General features: G+C 48.0%; 1 protein-coding gene across 1 annotated transcript in view; it reads left to right on the top strand.

Annotated features, from left to right (window-relative positions):
• Positions 1-926: 926 nt before the first annotated feature.
• The window catches only part of SPC24 (SPC24 component of NDC80 kinetochore complex), a 39,768-nt gene continuing 15,352 nt past the window's right edge, over positions 927-25,342 (top strand). The window contains exons 1-4 of the mRNA XM_073650939.1: positions 927-1,107; positions 13,335-13,532; positions 13,631-13,775; positions 15,292-15,396. Of these exons, the coding sequence (XP_073507040.1) occupies positions 13,367-13,532; positions 13,631-13,775; positions 15,292-15,396 (416 nt within the window). The 5' untranslated portion in view covers positions 927-1,107; positions 13,335-13,366. The remainder of the gene's footprint in view (positions 1,108-13,334; positions 13,533-13,630; positions 13,776-15,291; positions 15,397-25,342) is intronic.

Genomic DNA, 25,342 nt, shown 5'->3' on the forward strand with positions numbered 1-25,342 from the left:
CAAGACCCGCCGTATACAGAGGGAACACCCCACAAGACCCGCCTTTACAGGGAACACCCCACAAGACCCGCCGTATACCGGGAACACCCCACAAGACCCGCCGTATACCGGGAACACCCCACAAGACCCGCCGTATACCGGGAACACCCCACAAGACCCGCCGTATACAGGGAACACCCCACAAGACCCGCCGTATACAGGGAACACCCCACAAGACCCGCCGTATACAGGGAACATCCCACAAGACCCGCCGTATACCGGGAACATCCCACAAGACCCGCCGTATACCGGGAACATCCCACAAGACCCGCCGTATACCGGGAACATCCCACAAGACCCGCCGTATACCGGGAACACCCCACAAGACCTGCCGTATACAGGGAACACCCCACAAGACCTGCCGTATACAGGGAACACCCCACAAGACCCGCTGTATACAGGGAACACCCCACAAGACCTGCTGTATACCGGGAACACCCCATAGCCTTCTGTTTTGGAGGGTGCCCATACTATATCCTCCTCTGACAGGCGCCATTGTCACATGATAATCAGTGCTATTCACTTCTCCTGACAGTGGCTGTAATGTTATGGCTGGTCGGGTGCCATAGGTCGCAGCCCTCCATGGCCATATACACAGGTCGCAGCCCTGCATGGCCATATACACAGGTCGCAGCCCTGCATGGCCATATACACAGGTCGCAGCCCTCCATGGCCATATACACAGGGGGGTCCTAGACTGTGTGTCCTGCTGCACATCCGCCCGTATGCACCGTGTACTGCGCTGCTGCATATGGCGGCTCTATATAAAGGAGATATGAGAATGTGAGGTTTTGCCCCATTATGAATGATGGCAGACACCGGCAGCCGTTGAGGAAAAGCCACAATCCTCCTCCTGAGGGAACCGTGTAACGGACAAACATAACAGGAGCAGGAAGCACGTGACTGGTGGCAGCAGTGAGAAGCCCGCCCCGTGTGAGGGAGGCAGCGCTCACTCCTCCTCCCGCAGGACAAGGCGGGCTCCGGTGCCGGATACACACGCTGCCATCCCCCGGCTACACGCTGGTCCCGTTATCTATAACAGCCAACAACGACACCGCGCATCTAACGGTGAGGAGAAGCCGCCGCCGAGTGCGAGCGCCGCCACACAGCGACGTCATGAGGAGATTGGGCGGGAAAATTCAAATTCCAACTGTCGCTTTTGATCTTATACGAAGGGGGAGGAGAGAGAGCTTGTGTGCGCCGTGATTGGACAGCCTTGCATGCGGTTGCCATGGTTATCAGTGGTTTACCAGCAGAGCTGCTCTGTGATTGGCTGACAGTAGCAGCACGTGGTGTTTATGCTGATGATTGACAGCAGGGGGCGGGCTCTGCTCGGAGTTCAGTCTCTGAGGCAAAACTGAAGTAACTAATAATGGCGGCGACATTTTTTATCTAAAACAAAAGTACACCCTTCTGATTTATAACCATTTTATACATGAAGTACACGTGGACGACATGGTGGCGCAGTTTACACCGTGATATTCTCCCACATGAAAAGTGTGAACCCGACTGACTTTATTAGAAGTCAGATGATATCTCTATGATGGATCCTGACAGGAGATCGCGACACAGATGCGAGCGGAGCTGTAGGACCTATTCACATGTCGCAGTCTTCGCTGCCGTTCTCACGTCCGACGCCCAAAATATTCGGGATTTTGCTTTGTTTTTCTGAAGATTTGGTCGTAGCCTTGGGCCGGTTACACAGGATTATGGACCGCGATGTACAGACCGGCCAAGGGTCTCCTGACCGAAACGCAACAGCCTCATGGGCATATAGACGATACATGGACCCCCAAACACATTAGACAGGTTCGGCCGCCGGTCCAATGTGTATGGGGGTGACGGCCGCATGATGGTTGGGCATGGTGTCAAACGGACATGTCCAATTTCGAAGTCCGGATCTCATTGTTCTCCCGGAGAAAAACCGGCGTCCCATGTGTCAGTCGGCTGCTTTCTCAGAGAACACAAGAGCTCGGCCGAACGAGCGCTCCTCTGTATGGCTCCTGGCCGTACACTCTACACGGCCCAACGATCGTTCAGCCATCTAATGTATGGCCAGCTTATCGGTATGGGCACACAATGTCTGTTTGAAGCAAAAAAAAAGAGCCAAGAAAACACTCAAAAGAATGATCATGAGTATTTCTATGTAAAAATGAGTCGCTGTTCACACGTTCAGTTTTTTGAGCATTTTTTTTAAAGGAAACCTGTCACCAGGTTTGCCCCATATGAGATACGGCCACCCCCTTTCAGGCCCCATATAGAGTATAGTAATATCCTGTATATAAGCCCCCAATCCGGCCTGCTACAAAAGAAAAACACCTTTTATTATACTCACCTGGGGGGCGGTCGGGTCCGAGGGGTGTCGCTGGTCCTGGTCCGGTGCCTCCTCTCTCTTCTTTCCATGCCGTACTGATGCAGACAGCAGTGAATACATTGGTGGAAGACGAGGACGCTGTCCTCTTCTTCCACCAATCAGCGTGTGAGGCAGCAGGCGCGATGATGTCATTTCATCGCGCTCCTGCTGCTGAGAGTCAGCTCCCAGGAGCAGCGCATCGGGGGAACGGGAGAGAAGTGAGCATGTGTTGTTTTTTTTTCTTTCTTTCATATGCATATTGGATGTTTACATGTACAGTGCCTTGTGAAAGTATTTGGCCCCCTTGAACTTTTCTACCTTTTGCCACATTTCTGGCTTCAAACATAAAGATATAAAATTCGAATTTTTGGGGGAAGAATCAACAACAAGTGGGACACAATAGTGAAGTGGAACGAAATTTATTGTATATTTTAAACTTTTTTAAAAAATTAAAAACTGAAAAGTGGGGCATGCAATATTATTCGGCCCCTTTACTTTCAGTGCAGAAGTTCAGTGAGGATCTCTGAATGATCCAATGTTCTCCTAAATGACTGGTAATGATAAATAGAATCCACCTGTGTGCAATCAAGTCTCCGTATAAATGCACCTGCTCTGTGATAGTCTCAGGGTTCTGTTTCAAGTGCAGAGAGCATCATGAAGACCAAGGAACACACCAGGCAGGTCTGAGATACTGTTGTGGTGAAGTTTAAAGCTGGATTTGGATACGAAAAGATTTCCCAAGTTTTAAACATCTCAAGGAGCACTGTGCAAGTGATCATATTGAAATGGAAGGAGTATCAGACCACTGCAAATCTACCATGACCCGGCCTTCCCTCTAAACTTTCATCTTGAACAAGGAGAAGACTGATCAGAGATGCAGCCAAAAGGCCCATGATCACCCTGGATGAACTGCAGAGATCTACAGCCGAGGTGGGAGAGTCTGTCCATAGGACAACAATCAGTCGTATACTGCACAAATCTGACCTTTATGGAAGAGTGGCAAGAAGAAAGCCATTTCTCAAAGATATCTATAAAAAGTTTCGTTTGAAGTTTGCCACAAGCCACCTGGGAGACACAACAAACATGTGGAATAAGGTGCTCTGGTCAGATGAAACCAAAATCGAACTTTTCCCCTCACCCATGACAGCACACCTTGAGAGAGGGATCCGCCCCACCAAGGACAGGAAACTGTCTGAAATAAAAGGGCAGTACCTCTCCCTCGCTTCAGTTGGTTTCCTGTCCTTGATGGGAACCTGTCTGAAGAAAGGTTTCCATACTTACCTGGGTCTGTTCCGGTGTGGAAGAGCAAGCACCAGCCTGTGCACCAGGTTCCGCGGTTCCCTGGAGCCGTGTCCGAGCGTGCGCAGGCGGTGAGGAGGGCTCCGGCTCCCCGCAGACCGCTGTGCTGTCCTCTCCCTGCTGCAGGCTCCTGGCTGGCCGCACGCCGGGAGCGGCGTCTTCGGGGTGTGACGCGCCAGATGTCACGGCGCGGTGCACGCTGGGAGAGGCGTGCCCGATGACCCGGATCCAACATGGCGGCGCCCTGTAAGCTCTTGCCAGCTGGCTTTTTTCAAACATCGGCCGGTGGGTGCCAGGAGGGGGGAGGACACAAGAACCGGAGGAGGTTCCGGATGTGCCCTATTTAAGGTGGAGCCAGGAGCAGCAGCAGCTGACCCCTCCATCTCATCAACGCCAGCGGAAGAAGCAGTCGGACGCCTCTCACACCAGCAACCGCAGCGGCAGCAGGAGAAGTAAGGTGTCGGACGCTTCAGGGCCATCCAGAAGGGATTCATCTTATGTCCCGCCACAGCCTCCAAATCCGGTACCCTTTTGTGACTTCAGGGGTGAGTGATCTTCGTGAATGTCACTTAATAGTAATGGAAAGTTATTATGTGCTTCATTCCTTAGGAACCTAAGAAGAGTAGCGCCAAACAGAAGCACAGGGTTTGCGCCTTATGCCAGGCCCCCCTTTCCATAGATTGGCAGAAACAGCTTTGTGCTAGCTGTATTAACCAAACCATAGCGGAGAGCACCCCGGATTTTGCTTCTAATTTGAGGTCCGTAATCCGTTCAGAGGTTCAGGATTCCCTGAAAGGCTTACTAAAGGGGAAAAAGAGAACCCATAAGGATATCTCCTCTGACTATGATTTATCCTCCCAGTCAGAGGATCTTTGCCTCAGTGATTCAGCATCCTCCTCTTCATCAGACAGTGATATAAGATACACACAGCACTGAATATAATAGCACAAGTTATTGGCCATGTTCAGACCCACAGATCCATAGGCCTACCAAACATTGTGTGCTTATTATATGGACCAATAGGGAATGGCAGACCATTTGGTAAGACACATGAAACAAGGAGAACCACCGAATGATAGGTCCAATCAAGTAGAAGGATTCAATTAAAAAACCTTTATTAATACTATGGTTTAAGTGACACTACATGCACATGGAAAGCTGCACTGTAGTAACCAAACAGAGTTTGTTACAAAATCATTACAAGACAAATGTATACTAGATTCAACATATATTATGATAACACAGAGGCAGGTATATATGGAACTGGTAATCAGCTAGTTCACAGTAACATCATTTCTGACATAAACCAACAGTCTATCAGATATGGGGCAAAACATGGGTGGTTATAACCTATATATAAGGATATTATGTAGGAGAATGATCATGTACTTCTTGTAACTGCCCGCTCATGTGCACCATATCCACCGCCGCGTGGTGCCATTCCCATACACTGAACCAGTGTGCAGGTACTTTATTTTATACTCCTCTATTGAATCAGCGTTTTCTTGAACTTCAATTACTATATGTTTGGATATGGTGCACATGAGCGGGCAGTTACACGAAGTACATGATCATTCTCCTACATAATATCTTTATATATAGGTTATGACCACCCATGTATTGCCCCATATCTGATAGACTGTTGGCTTATGTCAGAAATGATGTTACTGTGAACTAGCTGATTACCAGTTCCATATATACCTGCCTCTGTGTTATCATAATATATGTTGAATCTAGTATACATTTGTCTTGTAATGATTTTGTAACAAACTCTGTTTGGTTACTACAGTGCGGCTTTCCATGTGCATGTAGTGCCACTTAAACCATAGTATTAATAAAGGTTTTTTAACTGAATCCTTCTACTTGATTGGACCTATCATTCGGTGGTTCTTGTTTCATTCATCAGACAGTGGTAGGCCCTGTTTCCCTATTGAAGATACTGACATGTTGGTCAGAGCGGTCAGATCTACCATGGGGTTGAGGGAGGAAAAGGCTGCCAGGTCCCTGGAAGACATTATGTCCACAGGCCTGGAGGAAAAAAAGAGACGCTCCTTTCCAGTGAATCCTAAAATTCAGACCCTTATAGACCGGGAATGGAGGAAGCCGGAGAAATCAGGAGTGTTGCCCTCATCCTCTAAAAGGAGGTACCCCATCGAGGATAGTGTCTCTCTGTCCTGGGATAAAATTCCTAAAGTTGACGGGTCTGTCGCCCGATCATCCAAAAGATCGTCCCTACCCCTGGAAGATTCGGGCAGTCTAAAGGATGCTCTTGATAAGAAGGCAGATTCCTTCCTGCGTCACACCTGGGAAGCGGCGGCAGGGGGCCTGAAGCCAGCGATAGCAGGCACTTGTGTCGCTAGGTCACTCATGGTGTGGCTTCAGAAATTAGAAGCCCAGCTTAAGGATAAAAAGATATCCAGAGATAAAATCCTCTCCAATCTGCCTTTGCTACAAGCAGCATCCGCTTTTCTGGCCGACTCCTCAGCGGATTCGGTTAAACTTGCTGCCAGGTCTGCAAATTTGTCTAAGGCTATGTGCCCACGTAGCAGATTTGATGCAGAGCGTTTTTGCCTCTCTGGCAGAAAAAAACGCATGCAGATTTACATGCGTTTTTTCTGCCAGAGAGAAGCGTTTTTTCAGCGTTTTCGCATGCGTTTTTTCAAGCACTTTTCCAAGCGATTTTGAGCATCACTTGGAAAAGTGCTTGACAAGTTGATCACACAATATAAATCCATGCAACCGGCATGGATTTATAATGTGTGAACAACTTAGATGCTTTAAATGCAGCATCTATAGTAAAAAAAAGAATGAAAACGTTAAAAAAAAACAAAAAAAAAACTGTATATTCACCTCTCCGGCGGCCCCCGGTCTGCTCCCGGCCGTTACTTCTCTCTTCAGCGTCCCGCAGTGTACCGTCAGGACCTGCGGTGACGTCATTTAGTCAGCTGATGGTCACGCGACCATCACCTGACCGCCGACGTCAGCGGTCGCGTGACCATCAGCTGACTAAATGACGTCACCGCAGGTCCTGACGGTACACTGTGGGACGCTGAAGAGAGAAGACGCGGCCGGGGGCCGCCGGAGAGGTGAATATACAGGTTTTGTTTATTTTTAACTTTTTTATTTCTTTTTTTCACCGCGTGGTAGCCGGGATGAAGAGGAGTTGTAGTCTCGTCTTCATCCCAGGTACCACACGCACGGCGATTACGCTGCAGCGTAATCGCGGTAGAAATGGTCATGCTGCGTTTTGCAAAGCAATGCGAATTCGGCGCGCAAATTAGCGCACCATGTGCACAGCACATCCGAATTCACATTGCTTTGCATGGCAGACTGTTTTAAAAGTGTTTTCGCGGCCGTAAAAACGCCGCAAAAACGCTACGTGGGCACATAGCCTAATGCTGCCAGACGAGCCCTGTGGCTCAAGGGTTGCCCAGGAGACCTACAATCTAAACATAAACTATGTTCCCTTCCTTGTGATGGTAAACTCTTGTTTGGCCAAAAACTGGACGAGCTTTTGGAGAAGGCTGGCAACAGGAAGAGAGGTTTCACAGGGGACACAAAAAGGTCCTATTTTCGGAGGAAGAGATTTAACCGGGGTCGCCGTCCGGGACAAAGGAAAAGATGGGAGCCCAGATCTAAAAAGGACTCTGGTTACATGTTTGGGGGGCCATCCTCCAGTACCAAAAAATCTCCCCAATGACGCGAGGCTAGAGGTCGGGGGAAGGCTTTCCCATTTTTATCCCAGCTTGGGAAGCCATCACTTCAAATCCCTGGGTGTTGAGTATCATAAAGAACGGCCTAAAGATACGCTTCAGTCAGGTCCCTCACCGAACCTTCATGATCACCTCCAGGAGGAAGTCCAGGGAGGAGCAGATAGCCCTAGAATCGGAAGTGTTAGATTTAGTCAACAAGCAGGTCCTTCACGAAGTTCCAGATTCACAGTGGGGACGGGGATTTTATTCCCCCATGTTCGTGATAAAAAAAACAAATGGGTCCTTAAGGACCATTATTAACCTCAAAAGTCTAAAACCAGACTTTCAAGATGGAATCAGTGAACTCTGCAGTAAAACTCCTACACCACAATTGTTTCATGGCAGTTATCGACCTAAAAGATGCCTACTATCACGTCCCAATCCATCCAGACTACCAGAAGTACCTAAGGGTAGCCCTGTTCATCCAAGGGGAATTGAGACATTTCCAATTTACTGCCCTACCTTTTGGACTCTCGATAGCACCGAGAGTGTTTACAAAGGTTATAGCGGAGGTGACAGCTTTTCTCCGAATCAAAAACGTGGTGATTGTTCCCTACTTGGACGACTTTCTGATAATAGGGAAATCGGAGGACCACTGTTCCTCTCAACTTTTAGAGGTCAGGACAGCTTTACATCAGCTAGGGTGGTTGATAAATATTCAAAAATCAAAACTATCCCCCTCAAGGACTCAGATCTTTCTGGGCTTGACCCTAAATTCCCAACTCCAATCCTGCTTCCTCCCGGAAGACAAGGTTTGCAAAATAATCAGCCTGGTCTCAAGGGCCATAAAGTTTCCCGTGATGTCCCTGAGAGGAGCAATGTCCCTACTAGGCTCCATGACTTCCTGTCTCCTGGCAGTCAAATGGGCCCAGAGTTATATGAGGCTTCTTCAGTGGGAGGTCCTGTCAGCACAAAAATCCTTCAACGGACATTTAGAAAAAAGACTATCTCTTTCTTTGGAAACAGTAAACTCCCTCTTCTGGTGGACAAACAGGGAGAATCTGACCTCAGGCTTACAGTGGTCCAGACCAGTCGACCATACAATTACAACAGATACAAGTGGCTCCGGCTGGGGGGGTCATCTAGCAGATCTCTCAGTTCAGGGGCTCTGGCTACGTCACGAAATAGAGGCATCATCTAACCTAAAAGAGCTTTTGGCAGTGGAGAAATCCCTGATAGGAATCCTTCCCCACATACAGGGTCGCCATGTCCAGATCAGGTCTGACAATCAGACGACAGTAGCTTATATAAATCACCAGGGAGGAACAAGATCTCGCTCCCTTATGGTAGTGGCAAACAGAATCCTGCATCTAGCAGAACAGCATCTCCCATCCCTCCGTGCTCTTTACATCCGGGGGGTAGAAAACTCAAGGGCAGATTTCCTCAGTCTCCACACTTTAAGACAAAGAGAGTGGGCTCTAAACCCGATAGTCTTCCAACAGATTATCCAGCTATGGGGGTCACCGGACATAGATTTGTTCGCCCCCAGGGCGAACAGGAAGGTGGAGAGATTCTGTTCACTAAATCCAACAGAGAATCCCTATGCTGTGGACGCTCTTCAGATACCCTGGAAGTTCAGGAAGGCCTACGCGTTTCCACCGATAGTAATGATCCCGGCAGTTGTGAGGAAAATTCGGGAGGAGGAGGCGAGGATAATTCTGATAGCCCCCTTTTGGCCAAAAAGACCCTGGTTCTCCCTGCTTCGCCTAATGTCGATCTCAGATCCCTGGGTCCTGCCGGACAGGCCGGTCCTTCTCATCCAGGGGCCTATATTCCATGCACAAGCCAAAGGTTTCCATGTGGCGGATTTGAGAGGTTGTTACTGAGCAATAGGGGGTTTTTCACCAGGCCTAGTTTCCACCCTATTGGGTAGTAGGAAGCCCATAACAATTGTTACGCTCTCGCCCAGACTGACTGGCGTGAGCGTGATTAGTGATCCCACTGTCCCATGAACCGAGGAGTGCCTGGAGGGGCGTAACTAAATATCAACCCGATCCGACCAAGGTTTCACGGCGGCTTAGTCGACTCCGTGGACCAAGGAGGAACCGAGCAGAGGGACCAGGTGCGACTCCAGGTCAGACCCCGGTCACAGTTGTTGACCCACACCGGGGAATGCAGGAACAGGCAGGTTAGACTGGCATACAGGCAGGTGGGTATTGGCAAGTACGGCTGGTATGCAGACAGGTGGGTACTGGCAAGCATGGCCGGTATGCAGACAGGTGGGCACTGGCAAGCACGGCTGGTATGCAGACAGGTGGGCACTGGCAAGCACGGCTGGAGTGCAGACAGGGAGATACTAGCAGGTTGGAGCGCAGGCTGGATAGGGTCCAGTACTGACTGGGAGACAGGTACAGAGCCGCAGATGCGGTAGACAAGCAGGGTGAAGCGAAACCGCCGGAGCGGAGGACAAGGCAGAGCAGAGAGGAACTGCTGGTGCGGTGGGCAAGGCAGAGCGGAGCGAAAACCGCATGTGCGGTGGGCAAGGCAGAACGGAACCGCCGGAGCGGTGGACAAGGCAGAGCAGAGAGATACCGCCGGAGCGGTGGGTAAGTCAGAGCAGAGAGAAACCGCCGGAGCGGTGGGCAAGACAGAGCGGAGCGAAACCGCAGGTGCGGTGGACAAGGCAGAGCGGAGCGAAACCGCAGGTGCGGTGGACAAGGCAGAGCAGAACAGGGCTGAAGGTGCAGGCACAGAGGACAGGGCTCTGTTCACATGGAACAGACTGGAAAATGCAAGAAGATGGCTAGAACACAGGAGGTGGATACGGAGGAAGGGAAAAGGGACAAGCAGAACAAGATACACACAAGGTACTTACTATGAAGTAGCGAGTGGACACAAAACTCACAAACAGAAGTACAGAGACAACGAGTTGGAGTTAGGTGCAGGTTCAGCTACTGCAGGAAAAGGGAAGGTACGGACATAGAGAAAAACAGGTAACAGGCTAGGATACAGTTCAGACAGGAACTGCTACTTCAATGAGATACAAGAACGAGCCTGGGTATACAGCCCCCAGAGTGGCGGAACAGACTAGAAGTCAGAGATAACAGATAAATTATTAATAGCTGCTGCTGTAAAAAAAACAAAAAACGGATTAGAAACGGTTGAAAAATGACAATTATTTTATATATTTGTGTGACCTTAGCCTAATGGAGTGAATTTATTTACCATATTTTGCGGATTATAAGACGCACTTTTTTCCCCAAAATTTTGGAGGAAAAGGGGTGTGTGTCTTATAATGCAAACTTACGTTTTTTTACCTGGGGGGGGCAGCGTCGGATCGGGGTCCCAGATACAGGAGGTTGGTGGCGGCTGGGCCGGTAGCAGGGCGATGCTGCGGCACCGTCCTCAGAAGTCGGCGGTGAACGGAGGCTAGGTTCCCTATCCCGTACATAGCCCAGCACTGTGCTTCGGCAAAATGGCTGCCGGAGCATGCGCAGATCGAGATCTCGTCTCTCGAGATCTCGATCTGCGCATGCTCCGGCGGCCATTTTCCGGTATATGTGACCCCCCCTCTCCACCACCACTGCCCCCCCCAGGTAAAAAGGATTGCACCATTTTATTTAAACAAAAAAAACCCCATTTTTTCCTATTTCACACCCCAAAATTTGGGGTGCGTCTTATAATCTGCAAAATACTTTATATGTTTCTGTTTTTTTTCCCAGCCTAATTCATTACCTGTTTTGCCTCTTTTTAAAATTATTTACCACATTTATTATTTATTTGTCAACGAGGGCGAGTTTAACCACTTCTGGATGTTTTACTCAAACTCATTACTTGCATCTTTAAAAAAAAAAAAAAAAAAAACTACAGTATTTGCACAATTGCACAATTGTACTTTGGCACCATAGAGGAATACAGAAAAAAAATCTACATTTTTTTGACGCAGTTTAAAAACTTGTGTGCTACATTTCAATTATAAAGATCGTGTGACTTGTTACACTAAAAAGTCTCAAAAAAGCCCAAAGCATCTGAGCAGTTTTGATTTTGATTGGATTTTCAACGCAAAAGGAAAGACAAACCTAAAAAATACTTAACAAAAGGCACAAATAATGAATCGTACAAATTTTCTACATAGAAATAATTGGCAAAACTTTGCACACAGTGACACCTATTGGCTTTTTAGGGTATAATTTAATTAGCATCAGGTTCTATTATACAATCGTCGCCACACGTTTTGAGACTGACACAAATTTTGCTTTTCAGTTTTTATTTTGGTAAATTTGCATTAACTCTAGATTGTTATGAAAAGTGATCTGATGTATTGCAAAAAAGCCCAAGGTTATTCCTTGCCATGAAAATTAACAAACAGAAACTTGATTTCCACAAAAAAAAATTGTTTACATAATTTCAGTGATCTTTTCAATAGCTCAGGAGAAAGCATTAACGAGGACAAGGCATCTGCTAGCACTCTGTCACACTGATTGAATTATATGGGCAGACTGGTTGCTTTCAAAAGGGGCTAGTACTTGAAATTATTGTCTTCTGTTAACCATGGTTACCTCTAAAGAAACATTTGCAGTCCTCATTGCTTTGCATCAAAAGGGCTTTACAGGCAAGCACATTGCTGCCCTTAGGATTGCCCCTAAATCAACTATATATCTGATAATAATGAACTTCAAAGAGAGAGGTCTAATTGCTGTGGAGAAGTCTTTTGGGCATCCAAGAAAGTCCAGCAAGTGCCAGTACCATCTCCGAAAGAGAATTCAGCTATTGTATCAGTTCAACACTAGTGCAGAGCTTGCTCAGGAATGGCAGCAGGCAGGTATCAGCGCATCTACACATACAGGGTGATAAAGACTTTTGGAGGTCTGCCTGGTGTCAAGAAGGGCAGCAAAGAAGCCAAACATCAAGGACAGACTGCCATTTTGCAGGAAGTACAAGGATTGGACAGCAGAGGATGGGGGTAAAGTTATTTTCTCTGATGAAGCCCCCTTCAGACTGTTTGGGACATTTGGAAGAATGATTGTCTGAAGAAGGAAAGTTGAGCGCTACCATGAGTCCTGTGTCATGCCAACAGTAAAGCCTTGAGCGACCATTCATGTGTGAGGGCTTTTCATCCATGGAGCGGGCTCACTCAAAATTTTCTCTAAAATACTATATAAATAATGGGATCTGCACATCCTCCAAGGATCCAGGAACAATTTGGGGATGAACAATGCTTTTTCCACCACAATGGAGTCCATGTCACAAGGCAAAAGTGGTAATTAAGTGACTCAGGGGGGGGGGAAGGTCCATGGCCAGGAAACTCCCCAGATCTCAATCCCATTGAGAACCTGTGGCCAATCCTCAAAAAGCAGAAGGAAAAACAAAATTTACAGAAATTGTAATCATCTCCAAGCACTGGTGAGACAAGAACGGGCGTTCATCAGTCAGAATCTGGCCCAGAAGCCGATATCCAGCTTCCAGGGGGGCGAAGAGCAGAAGTCTGGAGAAATAAGGGTCAACACTGTAAATACTGAGTCTTTATATAAACTTTATGCATTTATTTGTCAATAAAAGATTAAAAACTTATGAAATGCTGATAATTGTACTACAGTAACCAGAGAAACAACTGACGAAACAATCAGAAAACACTGAAGCAGCAAAGTGCGTCAAAAACCAAAATTTGTGTTAGTCTGGACTGAGGTCTAAGGGGTAACTTTTCGCCTTACGAAGAGTGACACACCAGCTCTGGCACGTCAAGGTAAGGAGGCTTATTCGCCATGCAAGGATTGTAGGATTGCGGCTTCAATAGGTGGCGCTATAGAGTACAAGTCCTCTTTTTCTCTGAAGAGGCAATTTGCATGTGTTAGTCTGAAAACTTTTGGCCACAACTGTATATTTTGCTGCCTCTCGTGTTTGGTGGTGTTGCATTAAACTTTTTCTTCTTTTTTTTTTTTTTTCTTTGCCAGACACTCCAGATCACGATCACATTTCGGATAAAATGTTGCGAGTACTAATGCAGGACTATGTGGAGGTTAGTCGGGAGATTGTCAAAGTCATGGTGTCGGACAACGCTGCAGCCATCCTGAAGAAGAGCCTTGACTCGCAAGAATGCATGATCGATTCTCTTATAGAGGCGGAGAGCGAGATGTCGGATCTCCTCAGAGGTACCGTGTCCTGTTCAGCTCTATGACCCTTGACGTCGTAGTAGAGTATACAATAAATGAGGCCTAAAGTTGAATCATTATTAATTGCGCACTTCTAGATTTCTTGTCTGTAGAAGAAGATGTCACTCAGACCCTTCTGGAGGCAGAAGAAATGAAGCTGAAAACATCCTCCAAACTAGGGAAGATCGAGCAGGAGCTGCAGGCTGCATGTGATAAAAATGCCTCCCTGGAAAGCGACATTAAATATCCTTTCCGTCATAAAGGATGATCTGAAATTTCAATAATCCAGCATGGGACAAATTAAAGGGAACCATCATGCCCACAACAACATGTTCCATTTAATGTTTACATTTCTATACTCCAGCCATGCAGTGTTTCTGGGAGGGTGATATTGGCATAGGTTTTTTAGGGTATGTGCAAACGACGGCTTCTTCTGGTGGTTTCCGCCTAAAATCTGCCTAAAAAAACACCGCAAAAGAAATGAACTTATTTCACAGAAATGTTGAAACGACATCGCTGTGCACATGTTCAGTCTCTTGTTACTTCTAACCATTTCTGCGTTCGGAAATTGTGAAGCGGATACAGAAAAGTAACCTGGTCATTCTTCAGTTGGCTCCCACCAGAAAGCCGCTCGACAATATAGTCTAAAGAATAGTGAAGCGGCTACATTTAGATAAAATCAGCAGAACATAAAATGTCGTGTACACATAACCTTAAAGTAATCCAGGATAGCAGAGATGAACAAATCAAATGTGTTGAATTTTATGAACTTCTTTGGACCCAGTGATTTCAAACAATTTGTGATTCATTTTACACTAAATAGAATAAGGCATCGGCCGGAGAGAACTCCTAGAACCTCTAGCACAGCCTTGCGGACTTCATCATAGTGTCTTGTAACTATCAAATCAAATGTTATAGCGCAGCCAATCAGAAAAGACTAGAACAGCCAGTATAAAAGTAGAAGCAGGGAATGCAGCAGCCATTCTGTGTTGAATCTGGATAGTGAGAGGACGTCATAGCATAGAAATTTAAAGATAAGAACAAAACCATTACAGATAGTGTGTGACAGGACAACAGTGACGAACAGCTGCTTGTTACCCATAGCCATATATGTTGACGAGGTCACTTGCACATTACTAAGGCTGTGTTTGCGTTAATGAGACTAAAAGGTTTTTTTTTTTTTTCTGGAGTAAAAATGGTTCTAATAGTGACTGTTAAGTTTGCGTCTTATTCATTATTTAGTATATGCCTTTTTTTTACTTTAGCTCTACTTGGTTTAGTCTGTTTTTGTTCTTTTTTTTTTTAGGCGCAGTCTAATATTTTAGCCTAATTCATCATTTGTAATTTTTCAAAATGTCGTAAAAATTTATTAATCAATTTTACACCATTTCCCTACCGGGAGTACAAAATCTCTCTAATTTTTATTTTTTGCAAAATCGAAGGTTAGCATGCAACCCTATAAAGGATCGTGTGACATTTTGCTCTAAGGAGGCAGAAAAAAAAAGGTTAAAAATAATAAAAAAAAAAATTAGCACAAAATTCGTCAACCTATGTGTGCAGTTTCGAAAAATTTAGCGCAAAAAGAAATAGGAAGACAAGAAAGAAAAGACAATTAAAAAAGGAAATGATGAATCGGGGCCCAGGTGTATTGCGAGATAAGTCTGACTGTGTAGTATCTTCCATACGCTTGGATATGTATAACAATAGTCACAAAGTCATTGGATGTCCAGTTTTGTCTGTTTTTCCTCAACGCGAGAACATTTCTCCAGAAGGAGCTTCAGGAGGTGAAACTGCTGGAAGATGAAATTGCTGAGGTGGAGAGAGAGGCTCGGGAGGACACTACGGTGGTCATTCCTTCAGCTCTGTGAGTATTGCTTCCTCTTCTCTGCAGTGCTGTATGCACCCAGCTAAGCCTGAGATAATGGGGGAACATCTACCATTGCATTTTCACCATTTTTTTTCCCCCCATTGTAAAACATGCATAAAATGTCACTTTTAGCACAAATTTCTATGTTACCGCGTGGCTTTTGACACATTGGTCTCCAGCTCTTCTCTGACATTAGGAAGTGTACTAATTTTAACATAATAAAGATACAATTTTCAAAACATCTGGATTTATTCAGTATGGAGTATGAGCGCCACGTGCTGGAATCCCCACACTTACAGCCTTGGCTCCTATCAGTGAAATCATTAATGGTTGTCTGAGGAATGTTCTTGAGCCGGAAATCATCAAGATCCGCTGCTGGCAGCTCCTGTGCCGATCAATGATGTCCCAGGTGTGTTCGATGGGAGACAAGTCCGGAGAAGCTGCAGGCCGTGGTGGCATTTTTAGGCTGCTCACTGTAGCACCAGCAACATGCAGCTTGGAGGTGTCATGTTGAAAAACGGCTCATGGGACACTCTTGTGAAGGGCTGCTTGTGGTGTTCCCATGTTTTTTCCAGACCAATCTCTCCCAATCATTGCGAACAAGACAAAAGCGGGACTCATCGTTGAAGAGGATAAACCTGCATTGCCTTCGGGCTCTGCACCATGATAACCTTTTGATAGCGGTGGCGTGAGGTCAGTGGAGCGCCTGTAGCCGAACGTCTGGCTCGTAGCCCATTGTTGGGCAGACGTCCTCAAATGCCTTAGACGTAATATGTGAAGTCTAACTTCACTTACAGTACAGAAAGGATCACTACGCGTCATGCCTTGAATCTGTGGCGACCACGTGGACAACGCCATAAAGAGACCTTCACGAGGGAATGTCACACCCGGGATTATGGTACGGGGTGACATAATGTTGAGTAGCCGTGCCCCTCTAGTCTTCATTCCTGGTACATTAACATTTGGTCATGGAACAGCTTTCTCCCAATGGTCACAGGAGCCCATACCAGGCCACATGTTGTTCGTGCTACTGTGAGCAGCCTACGTGGCCTGACTGTGCTACCACAGCCTGCAGCGTCTCCGGACTTGTCTCCCATCGAGCACATCTGGGACGTCATTGATGAGTGATTACACAGGAGCTGCCAGCAGCGGATCTTGATGATTTGCTCAAGCACCTTCAGAGCGGCAGAACCTTCCTCAGACGACCATTAATGACCTCAGCGATAGCAGCTGAGGCGGGAAGTGCGGGGATTCCTGCACGTGGCTCCTACTCCATCCTGAATAATTCCAGATGTTTTAATTTCCGTTTTTCTTCATTTACAGATCAGTAACATCTCCATCCTGCAATTTCCATAACGCCATGACTTTTCCTTCTTGGCGGTGCAGTTTCTATATTAAGAAGTATATATAAGGAAGCAGTGGACAGCACTGGATTAGTGGAAAGAGCGAGATTTTGCTTTTTTTCTCTGCAACATCGGATGCGGAGGGTTGTGGGATCCCACTCTTCATGCTGGGATCCCTCATCCTGCAAGACAGCCCCACGTTGGTGACAGGCACTCTTTAAAAAATTGCGCTTGCCTAATTTGTGCCAAATTAATCCTAAAGTTGCGACATTTGATAAATACGGATTTGCCTAGTTGAAGTGGGCACACTGGATGATTTGCCTCAAATTACAGCATTTTTTTTTATTTTAGAAATTTGGGCCGTTATACCTGCTGTCTCCACTAGAGGGCGATCATCTCACCTGGATTTACTGTATATAAATTACAGAACAAAATAATAACCTGTGTGCTGTGAGCGCCCCCTGTTTCAGAATACAGGAGATTTATCCCTAATAAAGGTGTATTGTGAAAGTAATCTGCAGATTTTTGGATTTAAAAGTGAAATGATGTATTCCTATCAAAGATAATTCCACAGGATAAGTTAAAGGGGTTTTCTCATCTCCAAGATTCTATCCCAATATGTAGTAGGTATAATAATATTAGCAAATACCTCCATTTAGAAATGTAGTATACAGTGGGGAAAGTAAGTATTTGATACATTGACCATTTTGCAAGTTTTCCCAGCTACAAAGAATGGAGAGGTCTGTAATTTTTATCGTAGGTACACTTCAACTGTGAGAGACTGAATCAAAAAATAAAAAACAGAAAATCCTATTGTATGATTTTTACTTAATTAATTTCCATTTTATTGCATGATATAAGTATTTGATCACCTACCAACCACAAGAATTCTGGATCTCACAGACCTGTTAGTTTTTTCTTTAAGAAGCCCTCCTACTCTGCACTCATTACCTGTATTAATTGCACCAGTTTGAGCTCGATAATTGTATAAAAGACACCTGTCCTCACACTCGAACCTCTCCACCATGGCCAAGACCAAAGAGTTGTCTAAGGACACCAAGGGTAAAATTAAATACCTGCACAAGGCTGGGATGGGCTACAGGACAATAGGCAAGGAGCTTAGTGAGAAGGCAACATCTGTTGGCACAATTATTAGATAATGGAAGAAACACAAGATGACTGTAATCTTCCTCGGTCTGGGGCTCCATGCAAGATCTCGCCTTGTGGGGTAAGAATGATTCTGAAAAAAGGTCAGGAATCAGCCCAGAACTACACGGGAGGACCTGGTCCATGACCTGAAGAGAGCCGGGACCACAGTTTCAAACATTATCGTTACTATGCTGCCATGGATTAAAATTCTGCAGGGCACACCAGGTCCCCCTGCTCACGCCAGCACATGCCCAGGCCCATTTGAAGTTCGCCAATGACCATCTGGATGATCCAGAGGAGGCATGGGAGAAGGTCATGTGGTCAGATGAGACCAAAATATAACTTTTTGGTGTCAACTCCACTACCCTTGTTTGGAGGAAGAAGAAGGATGAGTACAATCCCAAGAACACCGTCCCAACCGTGAAGCATGGTGGGGGAAACATACTTTGGGGGTTCTTTTCTGCAAAGTGGACAGGAAGACTGCACCATATCGAAGGGAAGATGGATGGGGTTTTGTATTGCTAGATTTTGTTTAACAACCTCCTTCCCTCAGTAAGAGCATTGAAGATGGGTTGTGGCTGGGTCTTCCAGCATGACAATGACACGAAACACACAGCCAGGGCAACTAATGAGTGGCTCTGTAAGAAGCACTTCAATGTCCTGGAGTGGCCTAGCCAGTCTGCAGACCTGAGCCCAATAGAAAATCTTTGGAGGAAGCTGAAACTCAATGTTGTCCAACGACAGCCCCGAAACCTAAAAGATCTGGAGGAGATCTGTATGGAGGATTGGGCCAAAATCCCTGCTGCAGTGTGTGCAGACCTGGTCAAGAACTACAGGAAACGTCTGACCTCAGTAATTGCAAACAAAGGTTTCTGTACCAAATATTAAGTTCTGTTTTCTATTGTATGAAATACTTATTACATGCAATAAAATGCAAATTAATTATGTAAAAATCATACAATGTGATTCTCTGGTTTTTATATTTAGATTCTGTCTCTCACAGGTGAAGTGAAACCAACGATAAAAATTACAGATCTCTTCATTCTTTGTAGGTGGGAAAACGTGCAAAAATGGCAGCGTATCAAATACTTATTTTCCCCACTGTAGGTCTTCTGATTCGCTGTGTCTCTTTCCCCATGTGCAGGGCATTGCAGTAGCTTCAATATCCATGGTTATGACCACTAGTAACTAACTTTCACTATTTGAATGGTCGTAACCATGGATACCTATGCTACTGCAATGCTCTGCATATGGGGTAAGCGACATAGCGAATCAGAAGAACTATGCTACATTTCTAATTGAAGGTGTTTGCTAATATCAGTATAATTATACCTACCGAATATTAGGATAGGAACTTGGAGGTGGGAATGCCCTTTAAGTTTACTGAGGCTCTGCTCATATGTCTGGTAGTTATTTCCTTTTGGGGTCATAAAATGATCCAGTGCATTTTGGTTTACATATTGTATCTGTTTTTGATCCATTTAGTACTATTGCTGTTACAAGACGTCTGAACAAGGCTCGAATATGCATTAGAATAACCTCTTCCAAAACTGCTTATACAGCGGGTACAGAAAGTATTCAACCCCCTTTACATTTTTCACTCTTTGTTTCATTGCAGCCATTTGGTAAATTCTAAAAAGTTCATTTTCAGCAGCAGAATGGAAGGAAGGGAGACACAGCCATTACTAGTGGGTAGGCGGAGCCCACACAGGATAGAACACCTCAGATTACAAAAAAGTGTTGACCGGCCCCTCCAGCTTGGGCTCCTCCTACTCCAGCTCTCCAGTCTAAAATTTGAGGTCGCAGAGGATAGTCGCTGCGGGAGCAGCTCCTCAGAAATGTTTTTTATTTTTATCGGACGGAGACTTGGACCCCCCGTGGTCTAGAGGTCTCAGGGGTCTCAGCGCTGCTGGACCCCCACCAGTCCCCTGGCGGATCTGCATACCCTTTATGGTGGTCCCTGCAGAACCCTGCCGGCCCCAGGGGATGAGGGACGCTTCCCGGTGGAGACGCAAACCGCGCCATTGGGGTCCCTGCGCGCTCCGCCCTGGGGGGAAGCTAAGGGCCACAGCGCCACAAATCCCTGGGGGTCCCTGTGGCGCTCAGCTGGGTGAGTACTCAGCATTGGTAAATGTGTTTGAGTGCTTCAGCGGCTGCTGCGGCGGCCGCTGTTACATGTACCATTGGTGACTGTGTGTTTTTCGTCCGCAGGTGGATCCCTGCAGGACATGTGAAGCGGAGCAGGAGCGGAGAGCAGAGGAGTCGCGCGCCTTTTTGAATGCCGGCGGGGGGCGTGGCTTCGCGCCTTCCCGGTCTTGTCGCGGGCAGGTAGCGCTCTGAGCGCGCGCTTTCTCCTGTCCCTCCCCTTCCGGCTTCTCTCTCTCACTGCGCGGCGGTCATGGCTGACGGCCTCCTCCGGCTCCTCACTCTCCTCTCCTCCCGTCAGAACCGAAGGAACACTGCACCGCGGCCAGCTGGGTGAGTCGCTTCTGCCTGTCAGGGCAGAAGCTTAACCTCCTCACCCCCACAGCGCAGGGCACCTTTCTGCGGCACAATTAGGTGGCAGACTGTGCTGCCCTGCAGCTACTACCTCATATAGAGGTTTTTTTTTGTCTGGGACTCGCACACCTCTTTCATTTAGCAGAGGTTGTGGGGAGTCTGCTGCATTAACCCCCTGGTAGGCGGTTAACCCTTAATTGGGGGACAGCTGGGGTAGCTCTCTCTTTAAGAGCCTTAACCCTTCAGCATTCGTTTCTTTCCTTTTAGAAGCCACACTGTCCTAGTTACTGACAGGCTTAAGCCTGCTATATACTGTGTGAGGGCATGTCAGATCAAGGTCCAGGAGGCGCGGACCGTCTCCCAGGTCCGCTACAGGATCAGTCTCGCGTATCTGACTCGCAGGAGTCCTCGACGGCGTCAAGTGTAGCGCAGGTCGGGGGGCTCAGTGATGTTAAAATGGAGGCTCTCACTCGTTCTATTGATAGCCTGTCTGACCTTCTAGGTCATTGGGTGTCAGCTAGATCCCAACTGTCTTCTCATGGCAGGAAGCGCCACAGGCCGGTACTGTCCTCCCCGCGCAGCGACTCGGAGATCTCTGATATGGAGGGTTCCCCTTCAAGCTCTGCTGGGGAGATGTCCGATTCGGATAAAGAGGATCGGCAAGGGCGCTCTACCTCTCTTTTGGGCCGTGTGGATGCTTTTATTGGAGCTATGAGGGAGGCGTTACAGTTACCAGAGGAGGTAACTAGACGCCCTGGTAAGTCGGCCCGGCTGTTTCAGGAGTCGCATAGGTCGCGGTCAACGTTACCATCTCTGGATGAACTTGATGGGGCGGTGGAGTAGGAACGCCTGTGTCCGGATAAACATTTTCAGGGGACACGTTTTTTTGAGGCACTGTATCCGTGTTCTACGGAGTCGATTGCTAATTGGATTCCTTCTCCTGAAGTGGATGTCCCTTTATCCCAGCTTAGCAAATCTTCATTACTTCCTGTTAAAGGGAAGGCGAGTCTGCAGGATCCGCTGGATAGAAAAACGGAGATGGCGGCTAAATCCATCTACGAGGCCGCGGGTCATGGATTCAGAGCGGCGTTAGGAGCCATGTGTGCTGGTGAAGCTTCCCTGAGGTGGTTGGACCGCCTACGGACGGCGTGGCAAGATGGATCCCCGCTATCCGAGGTAGAAGGGCTTTTCAGGTTGTTGGAAGAGGCAGCGCGATATGGCAGAGATGCAGTTCTGGATACTACGTCACTGCTGTCCAGGGCGCAATCCTCGGCTGTCACAGTCAGAAGAGCACTGTGGCTTAAGCAGTGGACCGGAGACGCGGTTTCCAAGCAAGGTTTGCTGTGTTTAGCTTACAAGGGTGGTCAGCTGTTTGGGTCTGACCTCACGGAACTGATTGCTAAGGCCAAGGCAAAAGAAATGGCTTTACCGCAGCGTAGAGCTGTGGCTTCTGCGTCTGGCAAGTCTAGTGCCGGTAGTAGTCGGCGGCCCTTTCGGCCCAGGGGACGGTTCGGTCAGCCCTCTTGGGGATCGGGTCGTCCCTCGTTTTCAGGAAAAAAGACCTCTCAGAAATCCCGCACTCCCTGCAAACAGAACTTCCGTCAAGACAAACGGGAAGCTGACAAAAAGCCCGCTAAGGCGGACTGACGCCAGGGTCTCACTCGAGGGTCCTAGAGTGGGGGGTCGCCTGCTCCAATTCGAGTCGACTTGGGCGTCCCACGTTTCAGACGCCTGGGTGACGCGGGTTGTGTCGGCAGGCTATTTCATAGTTTCTTTCTCGACCCCCGGACAGATTTTGCCAATCTCGCATTCCGTCAGAGCCAGAGCTAGCTGCCGCTCTACGGCGGGAGGTTGATTCCCTTCTGCAGAATGGTGTGGTGGTGCCGGTTCCGCCGGAGGACTGGGGAAGGGGGTTTTACTCCAACCTCTTTGTGGTCCCCAAAAAGGAGGGCAAATTTCGCCCCATTCTGGATCTCAAAAAATTGAATCTGCATGTCCGGACCCGGAAATTCCGCATGCAGTCGCTTCACTCGGTTGTGGCGGCTTTGTCGCAGAACAATTTTTTAGTGTCAATCGACATTCGCGACGCTTATTTGCATATTCCCATTGGAAGGGCCCACCAGCGCTTCCTACGTTTTGCCATAGGTCAGGACCATTACCAGTTTGTGGCCCTGCCATTCGGGTTGGCCTCAGCGCCCAGAGTTTTTACAAAAATTCTGGCACCTCTCATGGCGATCCTTCGAAGGCAGGGGGTTACAATTCTTCCCTACCTGGACGACCTTTTGATTGTGGCGTCCACAGAGGAGGAGGTGGTGAGGGCTCGCAATCTATCCCTTCAGCTCCTGGAGGACTTCGGATGGCTAGTCAATTTGAAAAAGTCATCTCTGGAACCGTCGCAGTCTATCCTGTTTTTGGGGATGCACTTCGACACGGTACGGGCAGTGGTGTCCTTGCCTCCGGACAAGCAAGCAAGTCTTCGTCAACATGTACGGGTTATGAAGTCTTCGACAGCAATGTCCCTTCGAAGGTGTATGCGCCTTCTGGGTTTGATGGTGGCGTCAATGGAGGCGGTCCCGTTTGCTCAATTTCATTCCAGGGGTCTCCAAATGCTCATTCTGACCCGTTGGGATCGATCGCAGGCTTCGCTGGATCGCAGTGTCATCATCTCACACAGGGTGCGAGAGTCTCTAGGATGGTGGTTACATCCAGAAGCGTTATCCCAGGGGAAGTCCTTCCTCCTTCCGCGGTGGTCGGTCATAACCACCGATGCCAGTCTGACGGGCTGGGGGGGGGGGGGTCTGGAACGATCTCTGGGTTCAGGGAGTATGGTCGTCAGAAGAGTCTGTCCTGCCGATCAACATCCTGGAGTTGAGGGCGATTTTCCTTTGCCTCCAACACTGGACGGTCCCTTTAAGCGGTCTGCCAGTCCGAGTGCAGACAGACAACGAGACGGCGCCCGCGTATATCAACCATCAAGGTGGGACGAGGAGCTCCAGGCTCATGATGGAGGTCTCTCGGATCATGGTATGGGCCGAGGCCAGGGTTCCAGCCATCTCCGCGATTCACATCCCAGGAGTTCAGAATATCACGGCGGACTTCCTCAGTCGCGAGAAGGTGGATCCCGGAGAATGGAGTCTTCATCCGGAAGTTTTTGCATTGCTGTGCTCCCGTTGGGGAACTCCCCAAGTGGATTTGATGGCATACAGGTTCAACGCCAGGTTACCGACGTTCATGTCCAGGTACAAGGACCCAGAGGCTGTGGCGGTGGATGCTCTAGTGGCTCCGTGGGACCAATTCGAGCTGATCTATGTGTTTCCGCCGATATCCTTACTTCCTCTGGTGTTACGTCGGATCAAACTGGAGAGAGTCTCGGCTATGTTGGTGGCCCCAGATTGGCCAAGGAGGACGTGGTTCTCAATGCTGGTGTCGCTTCTGGCAGCGCCTCCGCTTCCACTTCCACTTCGCCCGGACCTGTTAACCCAAGGGCCCATTCGTCATCCGGACCTGAAGTCTCTGCGTTTGACGGCGTGGCTCTTGAGACCGAAATCTTGACCCGTCAAGGATTTTCAGCCGAAGTCATTGCCACTCTGCGAGCGGCCAGAGGTCCTGCTACCACTAGGATTTATCACAAGACTTGGGAAGCCTTCTTCTCGTGGTGTTCGGGTTCTTCAAGGAACCCCAGGATTTTTTCCATTCCCAATTTGTTGGCCTTTTTGCAGTATGGGCTGGACAAGGGTTTGTCAGTTAGCACCCTGAAGGGTCAGGTTTCCGCTCTATCCTTGCTGTTTCGGAAGGCTATCGCCTCGCGTAGGGACGTACGTTCCTTTTTTCGCGGGGTAACCCGTCAGTTTCCGCCGCGGAAGGCACTTGTGACTCCTTGGAGGCTCAATCTTGTCTTGGAGGCTCTTCAACATGGGCCTTTTGAGCCTATGGACTCTGTTAGCCTTTCATTGCTTTCCTGGAAGGTTGCCTTCCTGGTGGCGGTCACCTCTGAGAAGGGTTTCTGAGTTGGCGGCTCTTTCTTGCTCGCCTCCTTTTCTGGAGATTCACCCGGATCGCGTAGTGCTTCGCACACGGGGCGACTTTCTACCTAAGGTGGTGTCACAATTTCATGTTAACCAGGATATTGTGTTGCCCTCGCTCTGTCCAGAACCGAGGAATGCGAAGGAACGGGCCTTGCACACATTGGATTTAGTGCGGGCGTTAAAGTTCTATTTGTCTTATTACTCAAGGTTTTCGGAAGTCGGACTCACTTTTTGTGATTCCAGCAGGTCGTCGTCGGGGTCATCGAGCTTCCAAGGACACTATAGCTCGATGGATTCGGTCGGCCATTTTAGAGGCTTACCGACTTAAGGGCAAGCCTTGCCCAATTAAGATTCGAGCTCACTCCACGAGAGCTGTGGGTTCATCGTGGGCTTTTCATCAAGGGGCCTCGGCAGCTCAACTCTGCCGGGCGGCTACCTGGCGCTTCGTCCACACTTTTACAAAGTTTTATAAGGTGGACGTCAGTGCTTCCGCTGATGCGGCCTTAGGACGTAGGGTCCTGCAGGCGGCTGTAGTTTAGGTTATCTCTTTAACTTGTGTTTAGCGCTGGTTGCGCATTTATCTAAGTTGTTGGGAATCTGCCTCTGTTGTTTTTTTCCCACCCTTAATTTCTGGACTGCTTTGGGACGTCCCACTAGTAATGTCTGTGTCTCCCTTCCTTCCATTCTGCAGCTGAAAGACGGATTTTGGTAAGAACTTACCTGTAAAATCCTTTTCAGCGAAGGAAGGAAGGGAGACACAGCTCTCTCCCATGGCAGAAGTGTGTTGTTGTGTTTTCAGATGCGGCGTGACCCTTCTCTGATGGCGGTTATCTGGGCTGGGGTCGGCGCGCTAAGGCTCTGTTCCAGCATTGCCAGCTCATCGCAGTGGTCAGGTCCAGTGAGTAGTACCTGGGACTGTGTGTTTTT

The sequence above is a fragment of the Phyllobates terribilis genome, unplaced genomic scaffold (assembly GCF_046119375.1).
Source record: "Phyllobates terribilis strain yellow unplaced genomic scaffold, ASM4611937v1 Scaffold_11__3_contigs__length_659146591, whole genome shotgun sequence".
Lineage (NCBI taxonomy): Eukaryota > Metazoa > Chordata > Amphibia > Anura > Dendrobatidae > Phyllobates > Phyllobates terribilis.